Here is a 25533-nt window from a genome sequence, read left to right as displayed (position 1 = left end):
TCTGGCTCCAAAGGGGTGTGGTTTTCTCTCAGCACAAGGTAGAAATACTGGTTAATCCAGTTCTGCCAAGCCAGCTTGCTCTCACAGGCAGTGCCCCTCCCAGCTCCTGCCAAGAGGAAGCTACATTTTACGACTGCGGTAATAAAAACCTTTGCCTGAGTGAAGAGGGCTTTGTTCACTCTCCTGCAGAGCACAGGTAATTCAATTATCAGATAGATGGCATATCCTTAGTGTGGGCAGCAAAAGGAAGGTTGGCCTGGGAACACAGCTGTGACTCAAGTTTCACTCCTGATGGGGGTAGTTGCCAGGCAGAATTGGAATCTCTTTAAGCCAGTTTCAGATAAAATGTCACTTTTTGTTCCCCAGTCTAAGTCAAGACATTTTTTTACATATGCAGCTATGATGCTGATTCTAAGTTTAAACTATGACATTTAAACAATTGCAACCTATGTGACACTCAAAGTAGGTCACTCATTTCTTTTAAACATTTAGATTTGTAGTGTCTTTCAGTCCCAATTTACTTAAACTGCTGAAATCCACAGCGAAGCCAGTCTTGTTATAAACCTTCAAGTCACTTCAGAATATCACTTTACGTTGTATCCACCTCTCAGTAAGTCTTTCTTTGGCCTGCTTTGGGTTCATTCATTTTTACACAAAAAAAGTAAAATCTGGTGTTGTTTTAAATTGCCGGCTTTTGGATAGTGGTGAGTACTGGTACTGCACCCATTTTTGGGATTTAAGAAAATGAATTCCCAACAATTCTAGGTTGCATTTGGCAATCAGCATTGCCATTCCCAATGGTTTCAGACTACTGTGCGGGTAGTCCAATGGTGGTTTTAGGCAGTGTCCTTCTGTGCCCATAACATCGGCAAAAATGGGTGGCAGCCTATTCTTCCTGCATTTCCCTGTGCATTTTCTGGGAAGCTCTGGCCATCATGATGTTTTCATGTCAGTACTGCACAGTTTTGAGGTAGGGCTCGGATGCATGGGTAAATACATCCCACAACATGCACCCTTTAAACAGTGTGTGGTGTCCCCCCGCAAGCAGACCTGCATCCCAAGGACCCTGCTCAAGGTCCCCCGTAACTGTTACTGTCAACCTGACAACATGCGTATGATTTATCATAACTCGAGTAAAACTCTATGTGCGAACCCCCGTAAACTGCTCCTGCACCCCGCAACACTGCGTATGCGCACTTCTAAGTTAGATCGGAACCCCAGGTGCATAAATGCACCCCTAAGTCCCGACACCAGATCTTTCCTCTGTGCTGTGAATTGTATGCGCTAGTGCCTGTATGCCTGCCTTCGAGTGGCAGATAGTATGAGGGCTTTGCGTGGTCATTTCCCTGCCGAGAGGTTGTGCAGTGCGAGCCATGAATATGTATTGTTCCACACAATATTAGGCGTGCGATGGCGTGCCTGTGGGCCATCCCTTGCAATGCTGACCTTTTCCATTGTTCTTCCTAATTTTCCACGTTCGGTCCCTACCCTCTCCTTTGTGCAAGCCACGCCCACGCTTTGTGTGGAATCTCGAGCAAGGCACTCGGCCTTTCGCAGGGACGTGCCGAGCCTGCGGAAGTCCATGCAAAGTACAAGTAAGTCCCGTGCAGTCAATTCCATGAATCGACAAATGGGATTTTGCACGCAAAGTCCTATTTTCCGCACAGATCATTCCATGAATCCGGCCCTAAGGGTGATACGCGTATGTGTTTTTATACATTCTTGAGAGCTGTCGGTCATGAGTTGAACAATCCATACATAAAATCCCTCTGCCCTAGAAGACCGACGCTTTCCTCATATGGAGAAAAAGGTGTACTTTTTAACTAATTTGCATACTCACAATGCATTGCTCAGTGGATGAGAACTGCAGGTGAACCTCAAGAGATGGCTACTGGGTGTGCTGTGATGTGTGCTTGTTAGCTGAAAAAAGCTTTTCTCCTCTCACATTTTTGTTAGAAGGGTTTCTTTTCACACATGTTTTAAACCCACCATAACTTTGATGGTGTTTAGCTCTTATAGTGAAAGCCCTCCATGCGCTCCACGGAACCGCCAGATGTAAGGGATCTGGTATAATCTCTTCCCATGTAATTTGAGAATGAATGTGTGTTAAAAAAATAAATAAAGGACGTCTACGTTGATGGTTACGCCTTTATTTAATAATTCATGGTCACCAGTGACAGATTTTGGAAAATGTCAGCAGGAACTTTGCATCTATTGCGCCAACGTGGAAGACCGTGGGCTCTTTCGATCACCCTGAAACTGTGCTAGCATATGTGCTCTGCTATTGCTTTCAGAAATATTAGGAGGCACTTGGAACCCCATTAGTTCAGCTCCTCTGTGGCAGCCTGTAGAACTCGCAGGCCTCCTCTCTTCCCGGTTTGTTTTGTTCTGCGAGGGTTTAGCAACACTGTCTGCACACCAATCCCTAGTGGGACGGCTCTGCTTTAGTGCAGTGTTTCAGATGAACGCTGCCCCTGCCATTTCGTATGGTTTGAGCCGGGTACACTGCACATCTTTTCAATTAAGCGGTTCCCGTGCTCTCGGCAGTTTTTGGGCACCAGCCACATCACGCCCGTTAGCTTTCCCTGTTGCGGTTCTAGGGAGACCATCGTGCCCGGTGGTTCTTCTCTGGTGCTGCGCAGCGTTTGGGCAGCACCGCCCCCTCCAAGTCTCCCTCTGTAGTTTGCCTCGGTATTTGCAGCACCCTGACTGCATATCCATCTGTATCCCCGGCATTCCCTCAGCTCTGGGTTCCTGCAGAGTTTGCGGCACAAGGCGCATCCTCGCGCCCATCAGTTTCGCTCTGCTCCCCGCACGTGCCTGTGGACTGGGCAGACCTGCGCATGCTCAGTAAACTCGCCCAGCTCTTGGATGCAGACAAGCTGCTGCTGCACGGAGAAGGGGAAGCTGAGCTCCTGCGGGATACCAGGGCTTCGGACCTCGGACATCGCGGGCTCGGGAGGCAAAGCGGGAGCCACCGGACGGTACAACCAGTCTTCCCCGGGGACCCCCGAGCCATGCAGCAACCGCAGCCGCCGCAGCCCCGGTGAGTAGCGGGAAGGCAGCCTTGGGTCTGCGGGCAGGGAAGGGGACCGGGACCCCCCTTCTCTTGGGGGGCTGGAATGCTAGATCGGACCCCATGCACATCCATTAGGTGGGGCGAGCTTGAAGTTAGTTGGTGTAGCGCTCCGGTGCCCTCCCCTCGCCACTGCGCATCGCACGGCCCCTCAGCGCACTCGGACCCTCCCCCTTCGCAAGTTCGGGATGGGATGGCAGTCTGGCAGCTGGACCATGAAGTATGCCACTGTTTTGAAGGGAAGTGGGGTTTGAAGCGCTGAGGTGTTTGACTTTTTAAACTCCATACTGTACACTTTTCCATGGAACGATCCCACACGTTTTTGACATTAAACCCGACATGGGGCATTTTAAAATTAAGCTTTTTAAAATGTTAAATTGCCCGGTTTGGAATATAGCCTGCCCAGGAGGAATAGCGCGTCCTCGCGCAGTCTCCTTAAAACAAGTGGGTGCGACTTGACTTCCTTCGCTTCGTCGCTGCGAACCCCCCCACCCCCTCCTCCTCCCCTTGGCCGCAGCACCCCCTGCGGAGCTGGTGCTGGGGTGCTCGCCTTGTGGGTGCGCCAGGGGCTGGCTGCCCCATTGTTTTCATTTCTGCCCCCGAGCGTGCACTAGATGCATATGAGAGAGCACCGTTGTCTGTCAGCTGTTCCCCGGCCCCCGATGCCAGGGTGAAAGGTTTCGGATCTCAGCTGGTGGAGCCTTCTGCCCGATTCGCGGACCCTGAATCTAAAGAGGTTAGTTACCCCCCACAATGTCATGTCTAAGTGGCTCCCCCAGCCGCTGTTATTGCTCTGCACGCACGTGATGGCAACGCACAAAAGGCAAGTGGCTTTATCAGTGTGGAGGCAGCCCACGCAGGAGGACCCAAGTCACGGTCACCTCACGTTGCCACAGTGCACGAGAATACCCCCTGACACGTCCGCGGATTCCATCCTTAAGAGCACTGTCTCCGGGCCGGAATTCCAGGCAAATGTCCTCTGGGCAAGAGTGACAGCAGCCCCAGACCCTTCGTGAGTGAGGCGTTAGAGTCCGAGCTGCCTCTGCTTGGGGCATTCTGGTATTTGTGTTGTAACTTTCCAATGACAGATGTTGGACTACAAGTCCCAGAGTGCAAAGCTAAAACCAGAACCATATGAGCGACTCACACTAGGTACGGGCCACTTGAAATCTATGTCTGTTATGGCACACATGAGTGGTTTAACATGTTTATAGTGGCGCAGAGTACATCACTGGACATGCCTTTCATCAGTGTGCCTCGCTTGGGAAAAAGCTCATTGAAAATCTAGTCTTTCCATCCTCAGACTTACATTTAGAAGGCGACTGCAGGGGGTGTTTATCTAAAGTGGCACGTGCCATGTATCCAATAGAAGTATCTTTTTTAAAACATCTTTGCGTGTTTACCTTCAGGGCGTTGGGGGTGGGGGGTGCGGAAGGGGCCTCCCACGGTGTGGCACTGAGGGACGACTGCATACTAGCCCCCCCTTTATCCGGAACGTAGGGGCCTTTCATTTCCCTTCTGAGGTAAATACCCCCCATGGGCCTCATGCCCCTTGCGCGCGCGGATGTTTCCTCGTCTGACTGAAGAAGCGCCCGCCTGGGCCCAGCTTGTTCATTTGACAGGCTGCCCGTCCGTTCGGTGACGTCAGCACAGCTGAAGGCAGCGACTGCTCATCACCGCAAACGAGAACATTCTGGCTTGGCTGCGACACGATTTCAAGGTTGTTTATGGAAAATCGCTTCACGCCGAACGGACGGACATCAGTGCTCACCACCCCACAATACCAGGGACATGTGTCCATTGCCGGGGAGGAGAGAGCTCACTTTCAGGGTCACCCAGCATTCCTCCACACTCGGCCTCTTCAGCTTGATAAACATGCTACAGGTTGTTTCCCGGGAACTACGTTTCATGCGCAGTTTCCAAGTTTGATATCGTTTGGTGTAGGTATGGTGGCCTGATGTAATGGCGCTCCTCCAGAGACCGGCCCTTAACTTTAATACGACCTCTCACTCAGTTGCAAATCTCGGGGTGTTGCAAATTGACAAGCATGCTTTATATGCCCCAAAATGCATTTGAGAGGCGTTTGGGTAAGGTGACAAAAATGAGTCTGCCCATTCAGGTTGCTGTGTTGCCAATAAATAACACACCAGTGTATACATTTGCAATTATTGAATCGTCATTTAGTTGCCATGCACACGAGATTACAGTTCGTTGTTTTGTAGTACGTTGTTTGATTTGGTGAAGCGTGAAATCGATGTTTTTCCAAACGGTGCGGTGATGGCTGGAAGCTGAACACTGTTCTTTCCATTGGGGAGTCTATAGCACACAATGTGTAATTTGATATTCTGTGGGTTGGGTTAGCCCGAAGATTTATTCTTCTTTCTAAACTACAGATTTGACAATGATTTTTTTTTCTGCAGAAATAATGGGCTTTTTTTTAACTGTGCTCTATAGCAGATAACAATGGGAATGTTTGTTCTTAAAGATGTCTTTACTTTTTCTGTGAACCAGAGGCGCTGATTAATAGTTGATTAACATGGTTCAGTGATGTTCCCTGCAATGTCCAGCTAAAAATGCGTCGGAATGGAGCAGTTTGGTGTGCATGGAGAGCTAATGACATGTCTTGTTTATTTGAGATGACGGTCGTGCTTTCAAAACAATCGGTCTACTTGACCGTGTTGATATTCTAGTTTTCCACTTGGTCGAAATCCATTATTCACGAGAGCAATGTCATTCCATGAATTGTGCCAAATATTACGCCAAATTATACCGAGGTTCAACTTTAACCCCCCCCCCCTCACCCGAATATGGGTTTTGAAATTACTTGTGTTTGTGCAATAAACATATTAGGACATACGACATGTGTATCTTTGTGCAAATCTACCCCGCCCCCTCCCAAAGGACACATGAAACAGCGTGTAACCCAGACTCACTCGTCTGGAACCTTTTGACTGCTGGTTTATATAATTATTTCAGCATCCTCACTCTGGTCTCTGGCACCACTGTCTTCACGCGTTCTCTCACTCTCTCTCTCCCCTCTTTCCTTCACTCTCTCTCCCCACTCTTTCTTTCTCCCCCCTTTCCTTCTCCCTCTCCCTTCTTTCCTTCTCTCTCTCTCTCTCTCTCTCTCTCTCTCTCTCCTTCACACTCTCTCTCCCTTTTTTCCTTCACTCTCTCCCCTCTTTCCTTCTCTCTCTCTCCCCTCTTTCCTTCTCTCTCTCTCACCTCTTTCCTTCTCTCTCTCTCCCCTTCTTTCCTTCTCTCTCTCACCCCCTCTTTCCTTCTCTCTCACAACCCTCTGCCCTTTTTTCGTCCCTTTTCATCCCCTTTCATTTTCTCTCACACACTTTACTTTTGTCCCCTCTTGCCCTTTTTCCTTCTCCCTCACCCCTCTTTCCCTTTGTCTCTCTCACTTTCCCTCGCTCCCCTCTTTCCTTCTCTCTCTCCCCTCTTTCCTTCTCTCTCTCTCTCTCCCCTCTTTCCTTCTCTCTCTCTCTCTCCCCTCTTTCCTTCTCTCTCTCTCCCCTCTTTCCTTCTCTCTCTCCCCTCTTTCCTTCTCTCTCTCTCCCCTCTTTCCTTCTCTCCCCTCTTTCCTTCTCTCTCTCCCCTCTTTCCTTCACTCTCTCTCTCTCTCTCTCCTTCTCTCTCACCCCCTCTTTCCTTCTCTATCACACCCCTCTGCCCTTTTTTCGTCCTTTTTCATCTTCTCTCTCACACTTTACTTTTGTCCCCTCTTGCCCTTTTTCCTTCTCCTTCACCCCTCTTTCCCTTTGTCTCTCTCACTTTCCCTCGCTCCCCACTTTCCTTCTCTCTCTCCCCGCACTTTTCTTCTCGTTCTCTCTCTTTCTCTCTCCTTCTTTCCTTCTCTCTCACCGCTCCCTCTCTCCCCCACCCCTCACTCACCCTCTCCAGCATAGTTGCCTCAACCCTCGCTCATTGGAACGCTCTGCGCCACCGCCAGCCTCGGATGTTTATTTGTGCCTGCGTAGCTGGCATGTTTTCAGCCTCCTGTTGATGTTCACCTCAGGGAGCTGGCTTGATGATGTGGTCTCTCGGTGCGCCACTCTGTATTAGCACACAAGGCACAGTAAGCAGTCCTGGCGCTGTTGTCGGACCTAGTCGTACTGCTAAATCCATCATCTCCGCATGACAACACAAGGCACGACTGTTGGTGCTGCTCTGTCCGTTCGAGCACTTGTGTCGTTGAATGGGGAAGCTATGTTTCAAGGGTTAACGCTTTCTAGTATTTGTTTATGTATAGGGTTTACTACAGCGTGAAGGGGCCTTCTTGGGTGACAGTGCATGTCACGCGGAATCCAGGCCAGCGGCATATTTGCATAGTTTATGAAAGAACCGACGTGCAATTGCACGTTCCGTTAAATCCGCATCCAACTAATACATGTCAATATTGTTGCTTGGCCTTCACTGCGGGAGTGGGCGGAGCCTAAATGATTTCCTATGGGAATTCAGAACAAACGCACTCGCCTTTAGTAATTAACCTGTATCCACGGACTCCCGATATTTGCAGCGAGATCACACAGTTGGGGCAACGTGTTTTGTGGGTAGAGTGGGAGTCCAGCTTTCAGCTGGCTCCAGGAGCTGTACTAGACGGGATCCACTTGCAGTACACATCTTGACCGATGCATATTCCACAATTTGTGTTTTTGTAGTAGTGGCCATGATGGTGTGTAAGTGGTGTTTGTGTTAAGAGTCTCAATCAGTGCGGGGAATAATCGAGAGGTAAAAGCACGTTTTGTGCAATTATTCGAGCATTAACATCTATTGTTGGCTTCTGAATCCTACACAGATCCGTGGGGGGGCTGAGGGATTGGGGGGGGGGGGGCATATGGCGTCAAGTGGGGGTTTGCGGGGCTTTAGGGTATTTAAAGTTGACTGATTGGACTACAAAGCTACAGTAATGTCCTGACCTCTGAAGAGAATTTACAAAGGATTAGAAGTTCTGCAGATGTTGATTCTAACTGTTCTCTTTATCTAATACTGAAATTCATGTTGCAAAATGATAATCCTATAGTTTTGAATTGCTCAGACATTCTGGCACTGTTTAATGAAATGGCTCATTTAAAACTTATATCTACAAGCGACATAGAAATAGTAAACTTCTTTGTTTAGACTCAAACGGACATAGTTGCCATTGGAGTACTCGCCGTGGCTGTCAACACAATGTTTTTGGAGAGAATGCCCTGAGATTAATGGGGTATTACTTGGTCCTCTGCAATAACTTAGTGAAAATTAGTGGCCCACAGATGCAGCAATGCAGTGTGCAATCTCAAACATGGAACTGGCCTAAAAATATCCTGTTCTGGTGATTCCCGCTCAACTCTCTTATTCAAATTTACAGATCTCGAAATTCACCCTGTATAAACTGAGAAGGACTTCTCCTGGTTGCTGGTGATCCTATCCAAAGAAAAAGCCATTAAGGATAGGAGGAAGGAACCGTGTTTAATGTGCAGGATAAAATGTAATTTCTGTATTAGAATGTGAGGGGTTCTACTAAACTACTATGTAATGGGAAATGGAGTGCTGAGCTCAGTACTCACACAAGTTGATTTATTCAAACCATATGTTCAAAGTCCCCAATAGTGTGGGACGGCTATTACTTGATGCTGCACATGTCTACCTGCAATAAAGCAGGCCAGCCGTCAGCAGGCTTGTTAGTGGCCATAAAGAACAATGTATTCCTTACGTTCATAAAAAATAATGTATACATTTAGAGGCCTTCTGGCAGCAAAGGTCGAAATAGCTGATGGTTTCCACAAACAACATTTATTATTACTTAATCTGTACGGGAACCCCTTACATTTCTGGATAGACACGATACTCCAAGAGATGACGACAATTCTTGAAGGTGCACGTGTGAGATGTCAGAGGGGGATATATTGATAGCAGGGATTTTAACTCTTCATGCCTCATTTTATCCAATTACATACTTGGTGAAAGCACTGAGGACTCCAAGTGACACATGGGAATGTGAGGGGAGGCATACCGAGTAAATTTACTCGGCATAGCAATTCTAATCATTTATGGATAGATTATGGGCCTGATTTACAAAGTGTTTTGTAGTGGGATTGTGCCGTTGTAAAATGCTTTTGTAAATCATGCCCTGTATGTTTATGATGGATTCATTATTTAGAATTTAAGAAAAATGTCCTTCTTAAGGAAATTAGTTTTAGTGACCATCATATACTAATTGCTGCAATGAATCCAGGAGTGGCATCACTTCAATCTACTATTATTTGCAGATCTAGCTATTAATCACATTAACAACCTATAATATGGAGACCAAAAATAGCCACCACCTTTTAATAGCTGGATAGGTCAATATTTCAACATTACATCAAGGAGTACAAAAAATAGAGATGTGCAATACACTCTTACCACTTTTATCTACCCGTGAACTTTGTAAAAGTCAAATACACGCCCGCATGCATACGAAGTCTAAAAAAGAACAAGAAAATTGCGACGGGTCATTAAGTCAACCAAACAGATTAATATTACTCAGAAGGAAAAAGCTGAGACAATAAGACTATTACATCAGAAATACAAAAATTGGCTAAAGAGTCATCAATTTATGCTTTCACAAAGAGACGTTGAACGCATGCTGGAAACTATATTCAGCAATGATTCCTCCAGCATCTGGTCATATATACACGATGAGCTTCAGAAACATTGGGAAATCAAATATAATCCCAAATCTGAGAAATATTGGGCAAGTTATTTAGCTGCACTGTATAAAGCACCAAAGTGGGAAAACCAAATTATCATTGAGGAAGGCAGCTGGGGCATTAACCTAAATTATGAAGATATTCTGGAAGTATTAAAGAAAACATTGAATTCTCACATCCCAGGCCCAAATGGACTGAGCAGCAGGGTCCTCAAGGGAAACCTGGAATTATGGGCATCCATTTTACAATAGCTGTTTAACAACATTATCTAAGGCCGCACCTAACACCTGGAAAATATCGTACGGATTTAAAAAAAGGGAGATCAAGCCAAACCCAGCAAATTATCGCCAGAGCACGCTACTAGATGCTAAGCGTAAGGTTTTCTCATCCTTCTATGAGATATTGAAGAGTGGGCAAGATTGACAGGCAGATTGTCTAAATTCTAAACAGGATTCAGAAAAGGTGTCAGTACCTCACTGAATGATTTCCTTGTTGACACCTTTTCAGAAAAAGCGGGTGGGAAAGTCTCTGTTCCCCAGTATCTCACCTCTATTGACACATCGAAGGGTTTCAATGTGACCAACCATTCTCGATTAAGGAAGCAGCAATTAACAGATACATTGTTAAACATTCTGATATATCTGCATAAAGGCACTCCTCTTAGAGTCAGAATGAATTTGCAGGGAACTCTATCAAGGGAAATTCCAACCTCAAAGGGGCTCCAACAAGACTGTGTGCAAGCACCATGCCTGTTCCACCTGTATTTCTCAGATTTGGACGAGGTAGCCTTTGTTTCTTCGCAGTTGGTAGGGTGTAAAATCTTCTGTTTTACCTATGATGATGATGATGTGATCCTTATAGGTCACACTCAACTAGGCTTACAATGTGTTATTGGTAAATTCCAGTTATGTTCCATTGACAATAATCTAGCAATTCATTCTAAAAAAACAACAAAGTCATGAGTTTTACAGAATCAAATAAAAGCCAGGGTTTTTTTTGGGAAATTGGAAGACAAAAAAAGCTAAATGTTGCACGGGACATAAAATATCGAGGCATCCACTTGACTACTAAAGCATGCAAGTCAGCACTGATCCAAAGATTCAATAGCACAGCAGATCAATTTGGATCCTAAATGAAATATATTGGTAGAAAATATGGCAGATTGCCCATACCACGTTTGATTAATTACTATCTCGCGAAAGTGATGCCTGCAGTTATGTATGGACTCAAAATAAATATGTACTTTAGCAGACTCTATTATATTTTGGATGCTAGTAGGAAAAATATGGCACTGTTGGGTATTTTTTGCCCAAGACAAAGGAAAATGCATTTGGCTGACAGAGCCCTAAAGAGTGCAGAACATGGAACACTCGTCGTGAGCTGACAGACAAAATGTCAGTGTTTTGCTCCCATCTGCCACATATCAGAATGCTGTTTTCAAAGAAAGGGAAATACACTTACTAAGTGGGCCTTGCATGCAATTGTCAAAGCTTAAAAACTATAGGCCTATTTTCATTTAAGGTGACTGATGCCCAAAGTGGTCATTTGCAAACATAGCAATTGCTATAATGGAAGTGAGTGCATTTTGCAGCCTAAAAAATGCACATATGGAGTTAAAATTTCCATTGACAGAGTAATGTGAACATATTATGATGGCAAAATGAACATTAATGTCAAGACACAATTATGTTAAACATAACCAGAAGGCCTTATTTATAATGTAAAAGCAACATTTGAAAACATCAGTTTCTATTCACTTCCCCAACAGAGCTAAAGGGCGAGCTCTGCCTTTCCTTGTTATCTGAAAATCTCTTTTCAAGAGCCAACTTATGCTGGGCTGAGGCTTTTATGGGGCTGGAGTCATGACATCTCAGTAAATAATGGCAGCCCTTAATGGGCTGTACTTTGTAAAATCCCCAAAATTCAAGATATTGTGTAGTCCTTCTCTGGGCTGACTGGGGGGATGGCCGGCAATCAAGAATGTCACATGATGCTGGAGACCCATCTGGTCAGACTTATAAGATCTCTTCAGTATCCATTAAGCCCGGCCTTTGACTGTTCAAGAATGTTGATAGGCTCTATGGCCGGCAGATGAAACACTGGAAGCTGATGGCTAGATCACAATTGTTCAGTTTGAAGAAATTAAACGTAATGTTCAATTGAAGTTAAACTATGCTGAAATCCCTTTGTCATAGATTTACTTTCAGAATCATATGTTGTTGATTTTCTCAGGATCCATAAGTCACTCAGTAATGGTTCAAGTATCATTAACAAGTTGATGAACAGCCTACCTGTTGATTTAACTCTCATAGGAATTCGACCTTGAGAACAAGAGTTACAACCTTAATTGTATTTTGGGATCCACAGAAATTGTTAAAAAGCAGAGATTCAGGGAAGCGATAGCTCTATAAATTAGATATGTGGTTAGAACATTTCATATTGATAACTGTTATCATTTTTGAATAAATCATCAAAAAAACATATTTGCACATGCAACATCGTACTGAGATGAGACACGTTTCATCACAACCGTCATGGGCAGACCGTTTTAGCCATCTAAATATTATTATGCTTGACTATCCATTTGCAATAGCTGCCATGGAGTGATTTGTTAAGTGAAAAAAAATGAAATGTGTTCAAAAGTAAATGCAACTGGGTGGACTGATCCAATCCCAGTTTAACCTTGGTGAACTGAGGAGGCCAATCACAGAAAAGAGGCTATACCCTTGAAGGGGATGGGAAATAATTCTCCAATCAAAATTGATGACCAATAAACTGGCATATGATAATTTAGACATTTTGGGGGGGATAAAAGATTCATAAAGGGACGTATAAGGGAACTCGGGGATAACTGCCTGAGAAATTAATGAGAAGGATTGACTGAAATTATCTGGTTGGAACTGCTAACCACCAAAAAGGGACATAGGCTTGAGATCTTTGACCAAAGGAGGCAGGATAGAAGGGAGACTGGTGAATATCCATGACTGATCTTGGATGTTTGAACAGATTCCTGTCTTGTACCTGAAAGATGACCTGGCTGCCCTTTCTAATGTGTAAACCCAGGGATGACTATGTAAGTTTTACCTTGTCCAACCAAATGTAATCTTTTGGGGATCAGCTTGAGTTCATAACTTTCCCTTAATCAGTGCGTGGGGGGGCCTGGGGGACTGGCAGTAAACTCTTAGACATTTTATTAAACAATAACTTAATTAATTCCCATATACCCAAATTACACAATCATTTTGCTGACATTCAAAATCAACAACATTGCTTCCAGTGTGAATAAATTAAACGTTTGCCTATAAAGTAATTGGGTATTTCGATTCTTTTTGCCAACACCAAAACTCCCTAAAATGATGGGTGCATAAAAACGAAATTCCCTTCTGCTTTCAGATTCCCCTGAACCCTGTATTAAGGCAGAGGGGTCCCAAATGATGAACTAAATAATTGTGTTTGTGTGCTGGACATAAAAATGTTTACCAAAGAAACAGAGTGGAGTCACTGATTTAAAAAACATACCTTTTACGGATGGAAAGGAAATGGCTCCTGAGAGAAGGGGGATTTTGCCTTGCATAGTGATCAAAGAGAAAGGGTTTCAAATATAAATAAAAAATGTGTGTTCTAAAACGTTTCTTGTGCTATTGGACTGCCAGCGTTACTAAGAGCGCAGCACCAGCCCAAATTCTTTTTATATGTGATTATATTAAAACAAACTGCTAGCATTTCCAAGTGTTCAGGGAGATTAAAAAGACAGTGCGCTGCATGTGTGAAATTGTTTTTCCCTTTAGTAAAAGTGTTGCATATTATTTCAATGAAACTTTATAAAGTCGAGTGTCTAGCTTATGATCTTGTTATGTTTCAAGGTGTTACATTCTATTAAGTGAACCTCTGACAAAGCATTTTGACTGTACATGTTGTGTGGTTAAAAAGAGTTGGTGATCTGTATTATCATGAACTGACTAGTGTTTCAAATTGTGTAAAAAAAAAAAAAAAAAAAGTGTATATATATCACTAGAAAAAACTTTGTTTGAGGGACGTTATGGTTAAGTTGCACTACTAAAAACCAGTGAAAATCACTAAAAAAACGTTATAAACGTGACATTATGGTTCAAAGTACAATCGAAAAACCCCTGAAATTCGACAGTTATGGTAGGCTAAGCAACCATAACTGCCCGCACCACTGTGCACTGCTAACACTAACACCCAGGACATCAAAGATGACATCACAAATGTCATTGAAAGAAAGAAAAGCATTTGAGCCACAGAGTGAGGTAGCATGATCAATATTAATGTTTCTATTCTATGATAAATATATATTCTTTCTATATACCGGTCTGGTTCTTGGCTTATCTGCAGAACAGGGGGAGAGATTTATGTGGCTCTATATGAGTCAGAGACAAGACTGGATTGAATCACATCTTTGGTATATTATCTGTGGCTCTTTTGATTGGGGAGGGAATTAAATCCCTATTTTCAGGGTGGCCCATTAAAAAGTCAGAACAGTGCAAGGCACTTTTGTTGCCCAACTGTGTACGCGTTATAATTTTACAATATGGGCTGGGCCTAGTTTCTTTGCATGCACACTATCTTTGTAGAATATTACTCTTCTATGGGAACATTATTGCATCAACTGCAAAATCGTTATTTTACAATATCTTCTTACAGATGGATAAACCTAAGTCAGAAATACTAGAGCCTTTTAAGAAAAAGTGCCAAGGACTATTGATCAAGCTGAATTTGGATCACAATGATTTGGCTTTAAACCCAAACGCAGCTAGAGTGAAATTGTACCAGTGTGATTGGTGCATTATCTGTGATTCAAAAATGTATATACATTCTTTAAAGATATTGGTTTAGAGACCAAGAAATACAGACATGTTCCTAGTTATTTGGAGATGTTCCTGGATGCACATTACAGGAACGTATTCCTCAGATTTAGACTCAACCTCATATTAACAAGGGAAATAACTTCCATCATAAATTCCTGTCCTATACCTCATAATACCTCTAGATTTTGTGGGAATAGAGTCCCCGCATCACATAGTGAAAAAGTGCACTGCGCTCCAACATCAGAGGCAAGCAACGTTCTCAAGATTTGTCAACGGTCCTGAATGGTTAAACCGGCATGACGTTTGCGTAAGGCTTTGTTTTGCGGAAACAAAAATGAACTTAACAATTATGGTAGTGACATTTGTATGTAGGTTAGATTTGGTAACTTTGTAAGGTAGTATGATATGCTGAACGTCTGGTCATAGGTTTGTCAATTTGAACGTTTACTGCTCATTCATTATTGATTGTGTAGCAATTCAATACTAAACTTGAGAATGTAACATTTTTATAGAATTTAACACATATATTGGGTTTTTAACCATTAATATTGTACATGCATTATGTACTATATGTATAATTATATTAAATGTCTTGCTTTGTATAAGGGTTTGAACAAACCAATATACAAATAAATTAAAAAAGGAACTTGGTGCCTTTTTCACAGCGGCATCATTGTAACGGGAGTGGAAGCTGGTTGACCCCCATGTGCTGCAACCCCTTTCTCTGCACAAAATGCAGCCATACTAGCCATTTCAACAAGGTGTTCACACAAGAACTGGTAGCCATAATACTGTGAGATACTTTGTCAATAAAGATGTTGATTCTCTGACTATATCTCTACCAAAGTATATTTTTACCCTTGACAGCTATTGTGGAATTGAGTGGCTAGCGTATTTCAAATCTACTCTTAAATCTCTGAACCTAGGCTCCTATTTTAATAATCCTCAGAGACACAGTTCCAATCTCTGCATTAAAATCATTGTTGCTAGCACATTGGGCCAATAACAGAGAAGATCATAGTCTTAATCGGTCCATGGTTCAATCTCATCTCCCGCCTTCTCCTTCTGATGGGATGGCCCCATACCTTAACTTCGTCATCAATGCATATCACAGGTCATTATTGACCTATGACACGTTTAACGCTGTACATGTTAAAGCAGTAACCAGGAGATGTCTGTTTTTGTGGTGCTGCTGAAACACATTTAGTGATCCTCTGTCCTATATACAATGACCTGCACAAACATCTCCTCTAAAATTTTATGAAGTGCTCAGGCTATAGCCAGTGACGTCCTGGCTTCCTACTGCTATTATCAGCCATTTGCATGTCTTGTCCATTTTGCTCTCAAAAGAAGAGTTACACTTGGACTAATCTATCTATCTATCTATCTATCTATCTATCTATCTATCTATCTATCTATCTATCTATTAATTATTGTTTTTGTATAGTGCAAAATCGCCCATGTGTCAGACCAAGGAAGCACTTGAAATGGAGCGACTTGCCTCGTCGTGTAGATGACGAAGACTTCCAAATAATGTACCTGTCTGGCTATTAGAAATAACAACCAGAATGGTCTATTACTGGAAAGACAGGAGACCGATGACCCAGGCGCCGTAGAAGTGTAGACACGGTATACAGGAGGACACACCACCAGCTGAAAACAAGGCAAGTATCAGACTTTGCATAGACAAGTAAGCCAATACAAAACAGCATACACGGAATACCACTAACCTGCTAATTCAGGTAAGAAAGGTTTAACCGGCTGGTAATTCAGGCACCTGCAGTCTAAGCAAAGAATATGGCAATGAGTCACTTATCAACAAGCATCAACAGAATAACTAGGAGTCCCTAATAACATTCACTGTCTTACCGTGTTGGACTCCTGTCCAGTGCTAACAAGGGTTTCGGAGGGGCAGAAGAAGTTTGTGGCAAATCCTTAGTTGCGAGGCAGAAGACAAGCAAACAACCCACAACGTACACCTGTGGAAGTCTCTAGTCCGTGTACTTGTGAGGGACGAAAGCAAGGAAGTTCGACGTTCAAAGTTCGAAAAAACCAAGACGAAACAAAATCTTTTCAGAGCAAGGTAGCAGCGTGGAAGCAATCCAAGGCAAAGTCCAATATCATTCCAATGTCGTGCAGGGAGCGGGCAGTGCAGACCAATTCAGTATCCAAGGCAATATCCAATGTCGAGCAGGGAGCGGGCAGTGCAGGCCAAATCAGGATCCAAGGCAAAACGGGGACGGTCCGCGGTCAAGAGGGGGAAGGCAACCAGATCAAAGGCAAATTCCAAAGAGCAACCGAAGCAGTCCAAAGTCAAAACAGGGAGGACCAGATAACTGAGATCAGGAAACAGGAATCAATGAATCAGGAAACAGGAAATCCGAATCCGAAACACCACCGAAGAAAGTTCAGAAGCGCCGGTGAGTGTACAGGGAGGAGCTTATGAAGACGGTATCACGCGACTTGGTTTGCGTGATACCGTCACAGCAGGGCGAGTGCTCCTGTAGTGTAGAGGACGCCAGCGTTGCCAGGCTACCTTCCAGGCACCGCGCTGCATCCGGGGTAAGTAAAGTATTCGACTGCTTGGATACACCTTTGTTTTGCGCTGAAGGCTTTGATCGCAGAAGTGCCGGTGTGCAACTGGCGACGCCGTGCTTTCTTTCCCAGCTAACAGACTGGAAGGGCAGAGAGATCTAACACCATGGCCCTCAGAGTGCTCACAGAGACGAACAACAGATAACAGCAAGTTGATACCACTAACTGAAATTTGGGGCTCAGAGAGAGTAAGTGTCTGACTAGTTTTCCCCCTCATCAAACAGATGGGTCTTGAGTTGTTTCCTAAACACAGTAAGAGACACACTATTCTTGACCATATGGGGCAGAGATTTCCAGATCATAAGTGCCCAGAAGGCAAAATTAGTGCCGCCAACTCTTTTAAGAATTTGTCGAGGTTGGTGTAGGTCTTGCATGCCATTCGAGCGGAGGTCTCTTTTAAGAGGTGCCTTCATTATTTTGTTGGCAAGATAGTTGGGAGCACTACCAGCTAGGCATTTGCAGACCATAACTGTACCCTTAAATGTGATCCTTTGTTTTACAGGAAGCCAATTAAGCTTTGTCCTACCTGCTTCTATGAGACTAATTGAGGTGTGCTTTTAACCCAAAGATGTGATTCTGCTGTAATGTTTTAACATTGTTTTATGATTTATACATGTATGTTTTATGGCTATAATATATATCCAAAATAAATAATTTCAACAAGAAAGATGCAGGTGAAGCCCTTAGATAGAGTTAATCTATCTATATGATGGTGGGCATCTCGAGAATTGCAGGGTCTTGCCCTTGACTTCCTGGGTACCTCTATTCGCCACATGTTCCTCGGCTCCAACATTTCTCTCTCTCGCTCGGTTAACATAGTTGGGCCTAGCCGATGCCTGTATTCACTGAAGCAACTGAGTGACTTGAATTCTACTCGAGGGGAGGGGGCATTGCTCACTTTTGCTCCCTCTTCCTTGCCTGGCCTGCTCATTCGCCTTCATGTGGGCTGCCCAGCACTTGCTTTTGACAAAGAAGTTCGCAGGTATGAGCTTCAAAGGCAGTTGGGACTTCCTTAGGTTTGTTAGCAACCAAGCTGATACCTGTGCTGGCGCCTGAGCTGTTCTAGGGTGCTGCCTGTGCCTCACACAGACCAAGAGAAACCCGAAGCAGAAGTGCAGCAGTGTGTCAAGGTATTTTTTTTTTATTTTTTAAATACTTAAAGTGTCTCTATGTATGCATGCATGTTTGAAAGTAATTTTTGAATTTGTGCGCGCGCGTTTTTGCCGGAGTGAGTGTGTGCATGTGTCTGGGGTGTGTGCATGAGCGAGCAATGCGTGCATGTGGTTGGTGGTTGGAAACGAGAAGACGGGCATGGGTGTACCATGGAAGTTACTTACAATGGTCATTCCAGCCGATATTGTGTGTGCAACATCTTCAAGTGATTGGCATACATTGTGGCCAGAACTCAATGAAAGTGACAAGACTGGAATGCGCTCGGTTGCGACATTTAAAGTGGTTCACAGTATGTATGCTGCGCAGATAGACCAAGGTCGTGTCTTGATTATTGGGGTTTTTGCATCACATGAGCAGTGGCCACCCCTCTACAACTTTCTTATTCAAACCAAAGCATCCTGGCCCCGATAATCTTTTTTTCAACTGTGGGGTGCTTAGTTAATGCTTCCTGGTCGTGAAAGCTTTAAGCAGATAAGCCAATGTGCCCTCATGTCATTTTAGAGATGCACTTTCAATCTTTTTTTTTTCTTTGCTTTCTGGGTTCTGTAGTTTTTACTTTCCCACTTCAAACCCTGGAATGCAAGCCTCAGAAGGTAAAGCACAAACAAAAAAATCATGACTGCATGAGCAGCTTCAGAATGATATGTAGCATGTTGGCATTGATGTTGCCAAAAAAAGGCAGAAATATGTTTTATGTTGGTGGCTACACCGTCAGCAATGGAACAAAGAAATTTGAATTTTAATCATGTTTCACTCACTTTACTAAATTATGGCGAAGACACATTTTTTGAGACAATAATTCCTTCCCTTTAACTTTTCTCCTGTCATATCTGTACCTCCTCTGCCTCTTACCTAATTTGGATCCACATAACCATGGTGGTCCTCCACCCCCTTCCATGACCATCTTAACTCTGTTATCCCCATTCATCTCCCGGCCTCTCACCCACATCCCTTGCTTTTCATCTAGCTCTTTCATCTTGCATGCACATCCATACACCACACAATCCCCTGCATTCCTGATCCCCTTTGCATTATCACCCTCAGGGACTCTGTCCCTGTCTCTTTCTGGCCAGACAGGCATAATGAAGCAAGCATAAACTACATATTATCACTGGTGCATTGATTTGCCAAGCAGCAGATTCATTCTCTGCAGTATGACTTCATAGAAATAAACATGATGTTTATTTGTGCCAATGACAATGCAGTAATCGTCTCGAGTGATCAAGGCTGGTCGGAGAAATATCAGACCTTTCAGATTTTGTGACCAGATTAAACCGAAATGTGGCAGTGCAGGCCCCATTTTTCTGTATCTGGAGTCTACACCTATTAAGGAAGACTTGCGTGTTTGATGCTTGCATTTGTTAGTACAGCTTCATGAAAGTGATTTGTTATGGCAATGCTGGCATATATTAAGGGTATAGCATTCTTAAAGTCTTATACAGGGACAATTTGTATATAGATGTTGGGGTGCCTATTCCTGAAAGTGGTTTACAGTGGCGATTCAGGCATAGCTTGTGGGCCTGGCTTCATGAAAATAATCTACACTGGCAATGCTAGCATGTATTTTGGATGCAGTTTTATAAAAAGAATTTACAGTAGCAATGCTGCCATATTTTGTGGTAACAGCATCCTGAAAGTCTTCTACAGGGACAATTTGTGTGTATATGCTGGGTGTAGCTTCATGAAAGAGATTGGAAATGCAGGCACATATTGAGGAAGTATCAGCATGAAAATAATATACACTGGAAATGGTGGCATAATTTGGGTGCAGCTTCATGAAAGTGATTTACATTCGCAGTGGTGACATGCATTGTGGGCATATGTTCTTGAAAGCATTTTACATTGGAAAAACTGGAAGCCAGTGTAGTCACAAGCATTACAAAGTTGTAAAATGCTCCTGTGCACTGTTGGTAACAGCGCATCAAAACAATAAATAATTGTAGACTTAGATTACCTAGGTGCTACTAATTATTTTATGATTAAATGTCTGCAACCAGCCTTTACCATTAAATTATAGGGTTACAATTTAACGTAAAATCCACCTTTGATAATCACCTGTATTCCTCTGCCATCAAGATGAGGGCACATCCTGAAGGAGGTATGGGAGATTTATCAGAAGGGGATAACGCAAATCCCCTTAACTGGTTTATGAACGAGTGCAACACCATCCTCTAGGATTTGCCCCTGGTGCATGCTTTGTCCCTCTCTGTTCGTTTTCTCATTGGGCATAACATTTTTAGGCAACACAATTATAGTTTGTGACTCAGGAAATTTGGTGCCACTAGGCATGTCAGCTGGTACTTCCACAGCCACAGTACCTCTGGCTGCATTGGACCCCACAAACTACCGACACAGTCCTCAATTTATCTCTAAAAGCCACTAATGATAAAGCATTTGCAGCTGAAATTAATTTACCAAACCACTTACAAATATCCACACTCCCTCTGCCTATGGCAATCTTATGTTAATTTTGTTCAGGCAAAATCCTTCACACAGGGGACAACTACTATACTTCAGCATTTTTTATAGTCTTGTGGCTCCACATATATACTTGACACTACACCCCATATCCACCCCTGCACAGCGCAAATTCCGTGCAGGAGCAAAAAGACCATACACCATATAACACACAGGACAAAATAGGGCGAAGAGGTATTTCTCAGGTTTCACAACAGGTGGCCAGCTGCACAAGGTATGTCAGCTGCAGTGCTCCCTTAGGTGTTTGGACAGTGTGGGGAGCAAAACTCCTTACACCTCCCGCTGTCCAATTGGTTAATTGCCATAATTTAGTCCAATATCTGAAGCAAGTTCTTAAAATGAGACATAAAGGGAGAAAGATGTAAAATGTCCTCGTACACAATGAAGGGTCTTCCACATGGCCTCCTTTGGTAACATTGGAATCCTTCCTTTAAAATAGATTGGAATTTGGAAGACGTGGAGAATTTAGACATGAGATTCATTTAAATTAGTAAGAGTACTAGTTAGAATGAAGTTCAGCACCTGATTATTCCCCTACCCCAAATTATCCCATTTTTATTTTTTACATTTTTAAAAGTGTTTGCTCATTTTGGAAATAGCATATCATATCATATTTCTTCCCATATTCATCAACGCACAATCTTCTTTTACAGCACCGGTGTTTGGAGTTCTTCTATTCTTTCACTTGCCTTCTACGGCTTTGTCCATAGTTCTTTATATTTCACTTTTGCCCTCTTGGTGTGGTTTTACTGTTCCCTTGTTGGTGTCCTTCACATTTCACATATTTCATTGTACTCTTATTTAACTTTCTTTACTTTGATCTTTGCTTGTAAGATCTTTCAAAAGCTTTTCAAAAGCTCATAACATTTCACAGAGACTTTCAAATGGGTTACTTCCTCTTGCAGGAACACTCTGCTACTCTGTATCCTTTTCTTTTAACAACTGCTCTCTGCATTCGTGTTTTATCGGTACACGCGCAAACTTAAACTTTCAAATCACAGTCACTTTCCCTTTAACATCAACCAGACATTTGTTATGCTCGATAATTCACGGGTTGTGTTAAATGAATGTCTTTCATCTTTTCCTTGCTTCTCAAGGCTGTTACCAGCACCTCCTCTGATCCTCCCCAACTCAGCCATTCACCCACGAAGGTCGCAGGCTGTTTCCTGGCACTGTAAATGTTACTTTTCTACGCTCGCTCGGCTTTGCCTTTGGGACAATTATGGCTTTCAGAAAGATTAGATATCTTGCCTGGATTTCTCTCGATACACTCACTTGCTGATCAGCCCATTGGCCTTCCAACTCCCACAGCCTGGTTCGTACCAGTCTCAGAAAAAAACTGCTCCTTCTCGTACCCAGTCTTGCTCAAAGTGTGTCTGTGTGCACCACCTTATATTTTGACAGGGAGACTTAATAAGTGGCAGGTGTACATGATTAGAACTACGTGCCTGACTCTGTAAGGTCTCATTACAGGGGCAGGGTCAATGCAAGTCAGCTGAGGTAATCCTCTGTCCTCATTCCTAATCTTCCTTGGTGCAGTACATTTGTCAAGGCATGGTGGGGGGGAATTATGGGAGTTGTAGTTTCCCATAAAATAAACAGGGATAGGGGTTACATGGGTTGTGGAAAAAGGGGGATACCATGTCTCACTATTAGGTGCTTCTCACCCACTTGCTGAGGACCCCCTACCCAGGTGATCATCACTCGCTTGTCCACCCCCAGGGTCAGGATTTAAAAGCAAAGGCCTTTCCCTGTCCACCTGAGGAAGGGATCCCTGGAGACTAGGTTGAGAAACACCATCTGGGTTTTCACATATCTATGATCTGCATTTAGTCTCATGTTTCAAAAAGCTTCCCTCACAGAGATGTTGTGTATGATTATTTTTTTCTTTAAAATACCATGCATTCGTTTTGTATACATTTTTGAAAGTGAAGAAATGCTTCCTTCGACCCACAGAGGTCACTGTTGGTACACTCCCAGCAATTTCTCCTTCCTCATATGAATACATGTCAAGGAAATCTTTCATTTCCTTGTTCACATGGAACATGATACCAGTAAATGGATTTTATGAGGGACCTAGGGTTTGATATGTGACATATCCATTTGAAGCTCTGTGCTTAATGTGAAAAAAAGGTTTCAGCACAATGAATCTGACCCTGTGTCTTGTGATGTGGCTGGGACTGAAGGAGAAGGTTAACTTTAGGTCAGCTCAATTTAACCCCAAGCTACATCCAGCAACATCTTTGGGCATGCTTCATTTCAGAGTGAAGTACCTGCATGGCAGAATAAAATGGAACTTTAAATAAATGGTGCTTCATTTTTATCTGACGGTGCACATTATTTTAGTTAATACGAAGCATATTGCAAAATACAATTATTGCAAATGACAGGTTATTGTAATACACAAGTGGATTTTTCTTCTATGCTTCAGATACAGCAGCATAACACTATTTGTGTTATGTTCTCCAATAAAGGTTATGCAGCCTATTGAATTCTTTTTGATGTGGCAAACACTCCAAACTACGGATGCCACTGTTGTTGCTGATGCTCCCTGAATGCAAGGAGTGGCTGCTGGAGGGCGGACTCCTGCAGGGGCTGTTGGAGGGACTGCTGGCTGGAGGAGGGCAGTGATCACATGGAGAGACAGGAAGGCGAGGGCTGTTATGCCCTGCAGGTAGAAGTCTGGTCTGAAGGGCAACAGAGCCTCTCTCAACTCCTGGAGGAATGGAAAAGACAAAGCTTGGGGCTTTCCAACAACAACCCCTGGGGAAAGATAAATAGGTCCCGGGACTACAAAACTACTCTGCAAGCTTTGAGGAACAGAATGACAAGACTTTAAGCGGGCATACAGGTGTTTTAAGGGTGGTAGATAAGTACATATTTCAAGACTATCCACCAGAGGATACTCTAATGTAACAGCAACGTCTGGCCCTTGACCATGTACCTAAGTGCCAGGCTATTATGCAAGTCTATGCAAAAAGGACGAGCATACTCGTCCTTGGCACTTAAGGGGTTAAGGATCTTTTTGGGTGCATGTTTATTTGTTATCTTTTTACTAATATATTGGAGGGAGAATCGGCACTCTGGCAAAATAATGCCACGCAATCCTTTCATCCCTATCCACATGAAGTACAGAGCGTGCACAGCTCTGGTCCCTTACCCTCCCACTTGTACCACAAGTGCCCTATTAGTTGGGCATCAGTGGAGCAGTGGCAACTAATGTGCAGTGCCTTCACCATCCCAACTGCTTATTTACACCAGCAATTCTAGAAAGTATTTCCAGACTGTTAGTAATTCCACCACTTCACTGTGTAGAGGAGGTCCCAAAGACGATTCGCACCCCCACCGCCCATTTTGAGGTGCCAGGAACGTTCATGTCGAAATATGTGACATATGATGAGCAAATAAATCAGCAGAGAGCAGCAGCAGGTCTCTGCCCTTACCTATCAGACTGACAGCACCTATTGAAGTACCTGCAACTAAGAAACCTTGGACAGTAAGGTACCCATTGAGAAAACCATATCGACAAGTGAGACAGAATGACGATTGTCAAAATGCAATACCAAAAGAAGCCAAGAAAGTCCTAAAAGAAGACAAATAGTGACATCACAAGAACCCGGGCTGACTCGCATATAAAAGAGATGAGGACCTATGAATGATGAAAAGAGACGAATCACCATGGATAAGTGACATCCTGAGTGTAAAGCGAAATAACTATGTCAAATGTTAGATGCTTATGCCATAAGCGTGGTGCAAATGTTCAGCCAGCTTACACGTGTACATATGCAAGGAACCGCAAGAAGCTAAAGAAAATTGGGAGGCTTGCTAAAGCTTAGTAGTAAAATAGAGTGCTGCAAGTGCCTATGCATATCTACCTCAAGAAAAGAACTGTATATAAGTATACTAACACTATGCACAAGAGCGGAACTGACCAAAGGTTAATTAAGGTCTCACAAGGAGAGCTTTGCAGCAGGAAAATCGAGAATTAAGGACAGACAGAAACTCAGACGAAGGCAAGTCATGCCAAGAAGCCAAGGTCGTACCAGCTGAAGCAGGCCAACAGTAGATGCATTTAATGAAGAGAAGAACAGATTATCTGATTCTGAAAGGTCAAGATAAGCCACAGGAGGCAGATGGCTGACACAATTAAATCAAATGCACGAATTACAGGAGAATAAGACGACTTTCACGGTGTCGGAGTCACGTGACCGAGCCAGCAGAAGGAATGATCCTTTCACACCTACGCATGGAAGTGTGCCATGCCCAGGCACATTCACTTTTCCAGACCAAGAAGCAGTCTCGAGGCCAAGATACAGAGAAATAATTGACACATGACCACTGAGGTGATGATTGATTGTTGTAATAATTGGAGGGAGACTGGAGGAGTGGACAAGCTCCCTGCACCTGGTTGGCTGTTCTGCACGCTGCTAGGCTGGTGGAAAAGTATGAGTGGGGTCGATGGCAACCCAATCATAGTGAACCAAGTAATCTAGGGTCCTATAGTTACTAGAGCCAATGAGACGTCATACTTTTAGTGACGTCTACGGCAGACATTTTGAAGGAAGGGCTCAGATGCCCCACCTGACACTGTTTATCCAATCCCCTAACTTCGTTACCATATACATATATAGTACATATATTAAAATGACTTTCCTATAACGAATAGAATTACATGCAACATTTTAAGCATTACACACCA

The 25533-nt window shown here is 43.5% G+C and overlaps 1 protein-coding gene across 1 annotated transcript in view; it reads left to right on the top strand.

Moving 5' to 3' along the window:
• The first annotated feature begins 2854 nt into the window (after positions 1-2854).
• Positions 2855-25533, top strand: part of PALD1 (phosphatase domain containing paladin 1) — a 1254976-nt gene continuing 1232297 nt past the window's right edge. The window contains exon 1 of the mRNA XM_069610500.1: positions 2855-3046. Coding sequence (XP_069466601.1) covers positions 3018-3046 — 29 coding nt within the window. The 5' untranslated portion in view covers positions 2855-3017. The remainder of the gene's footprint in view (positions 3047-25533) is intronic.

This window comes from Ambystoma mexicanum, chromosome 8 (assembly GCF_040938575.1).
Source record: "Ambystoma mexicanum isolate Mex_15411 chromosome 8, UKY_AmexF1_1, whole genome shotgun sequence".
Taxonomy (NCBI): domain Eukaryota; kingdom Metazoa; phylum Chordata; class Amphibia; order Caudata; family Ambystomatidae; genus Ambystoma; species Ambystoma mexicanum.
The sequence above is the reverse complement of the archived record's forward strand: the minus strand, read 5'-3'. Positions and strand labels throughout refer to the sequence as shown.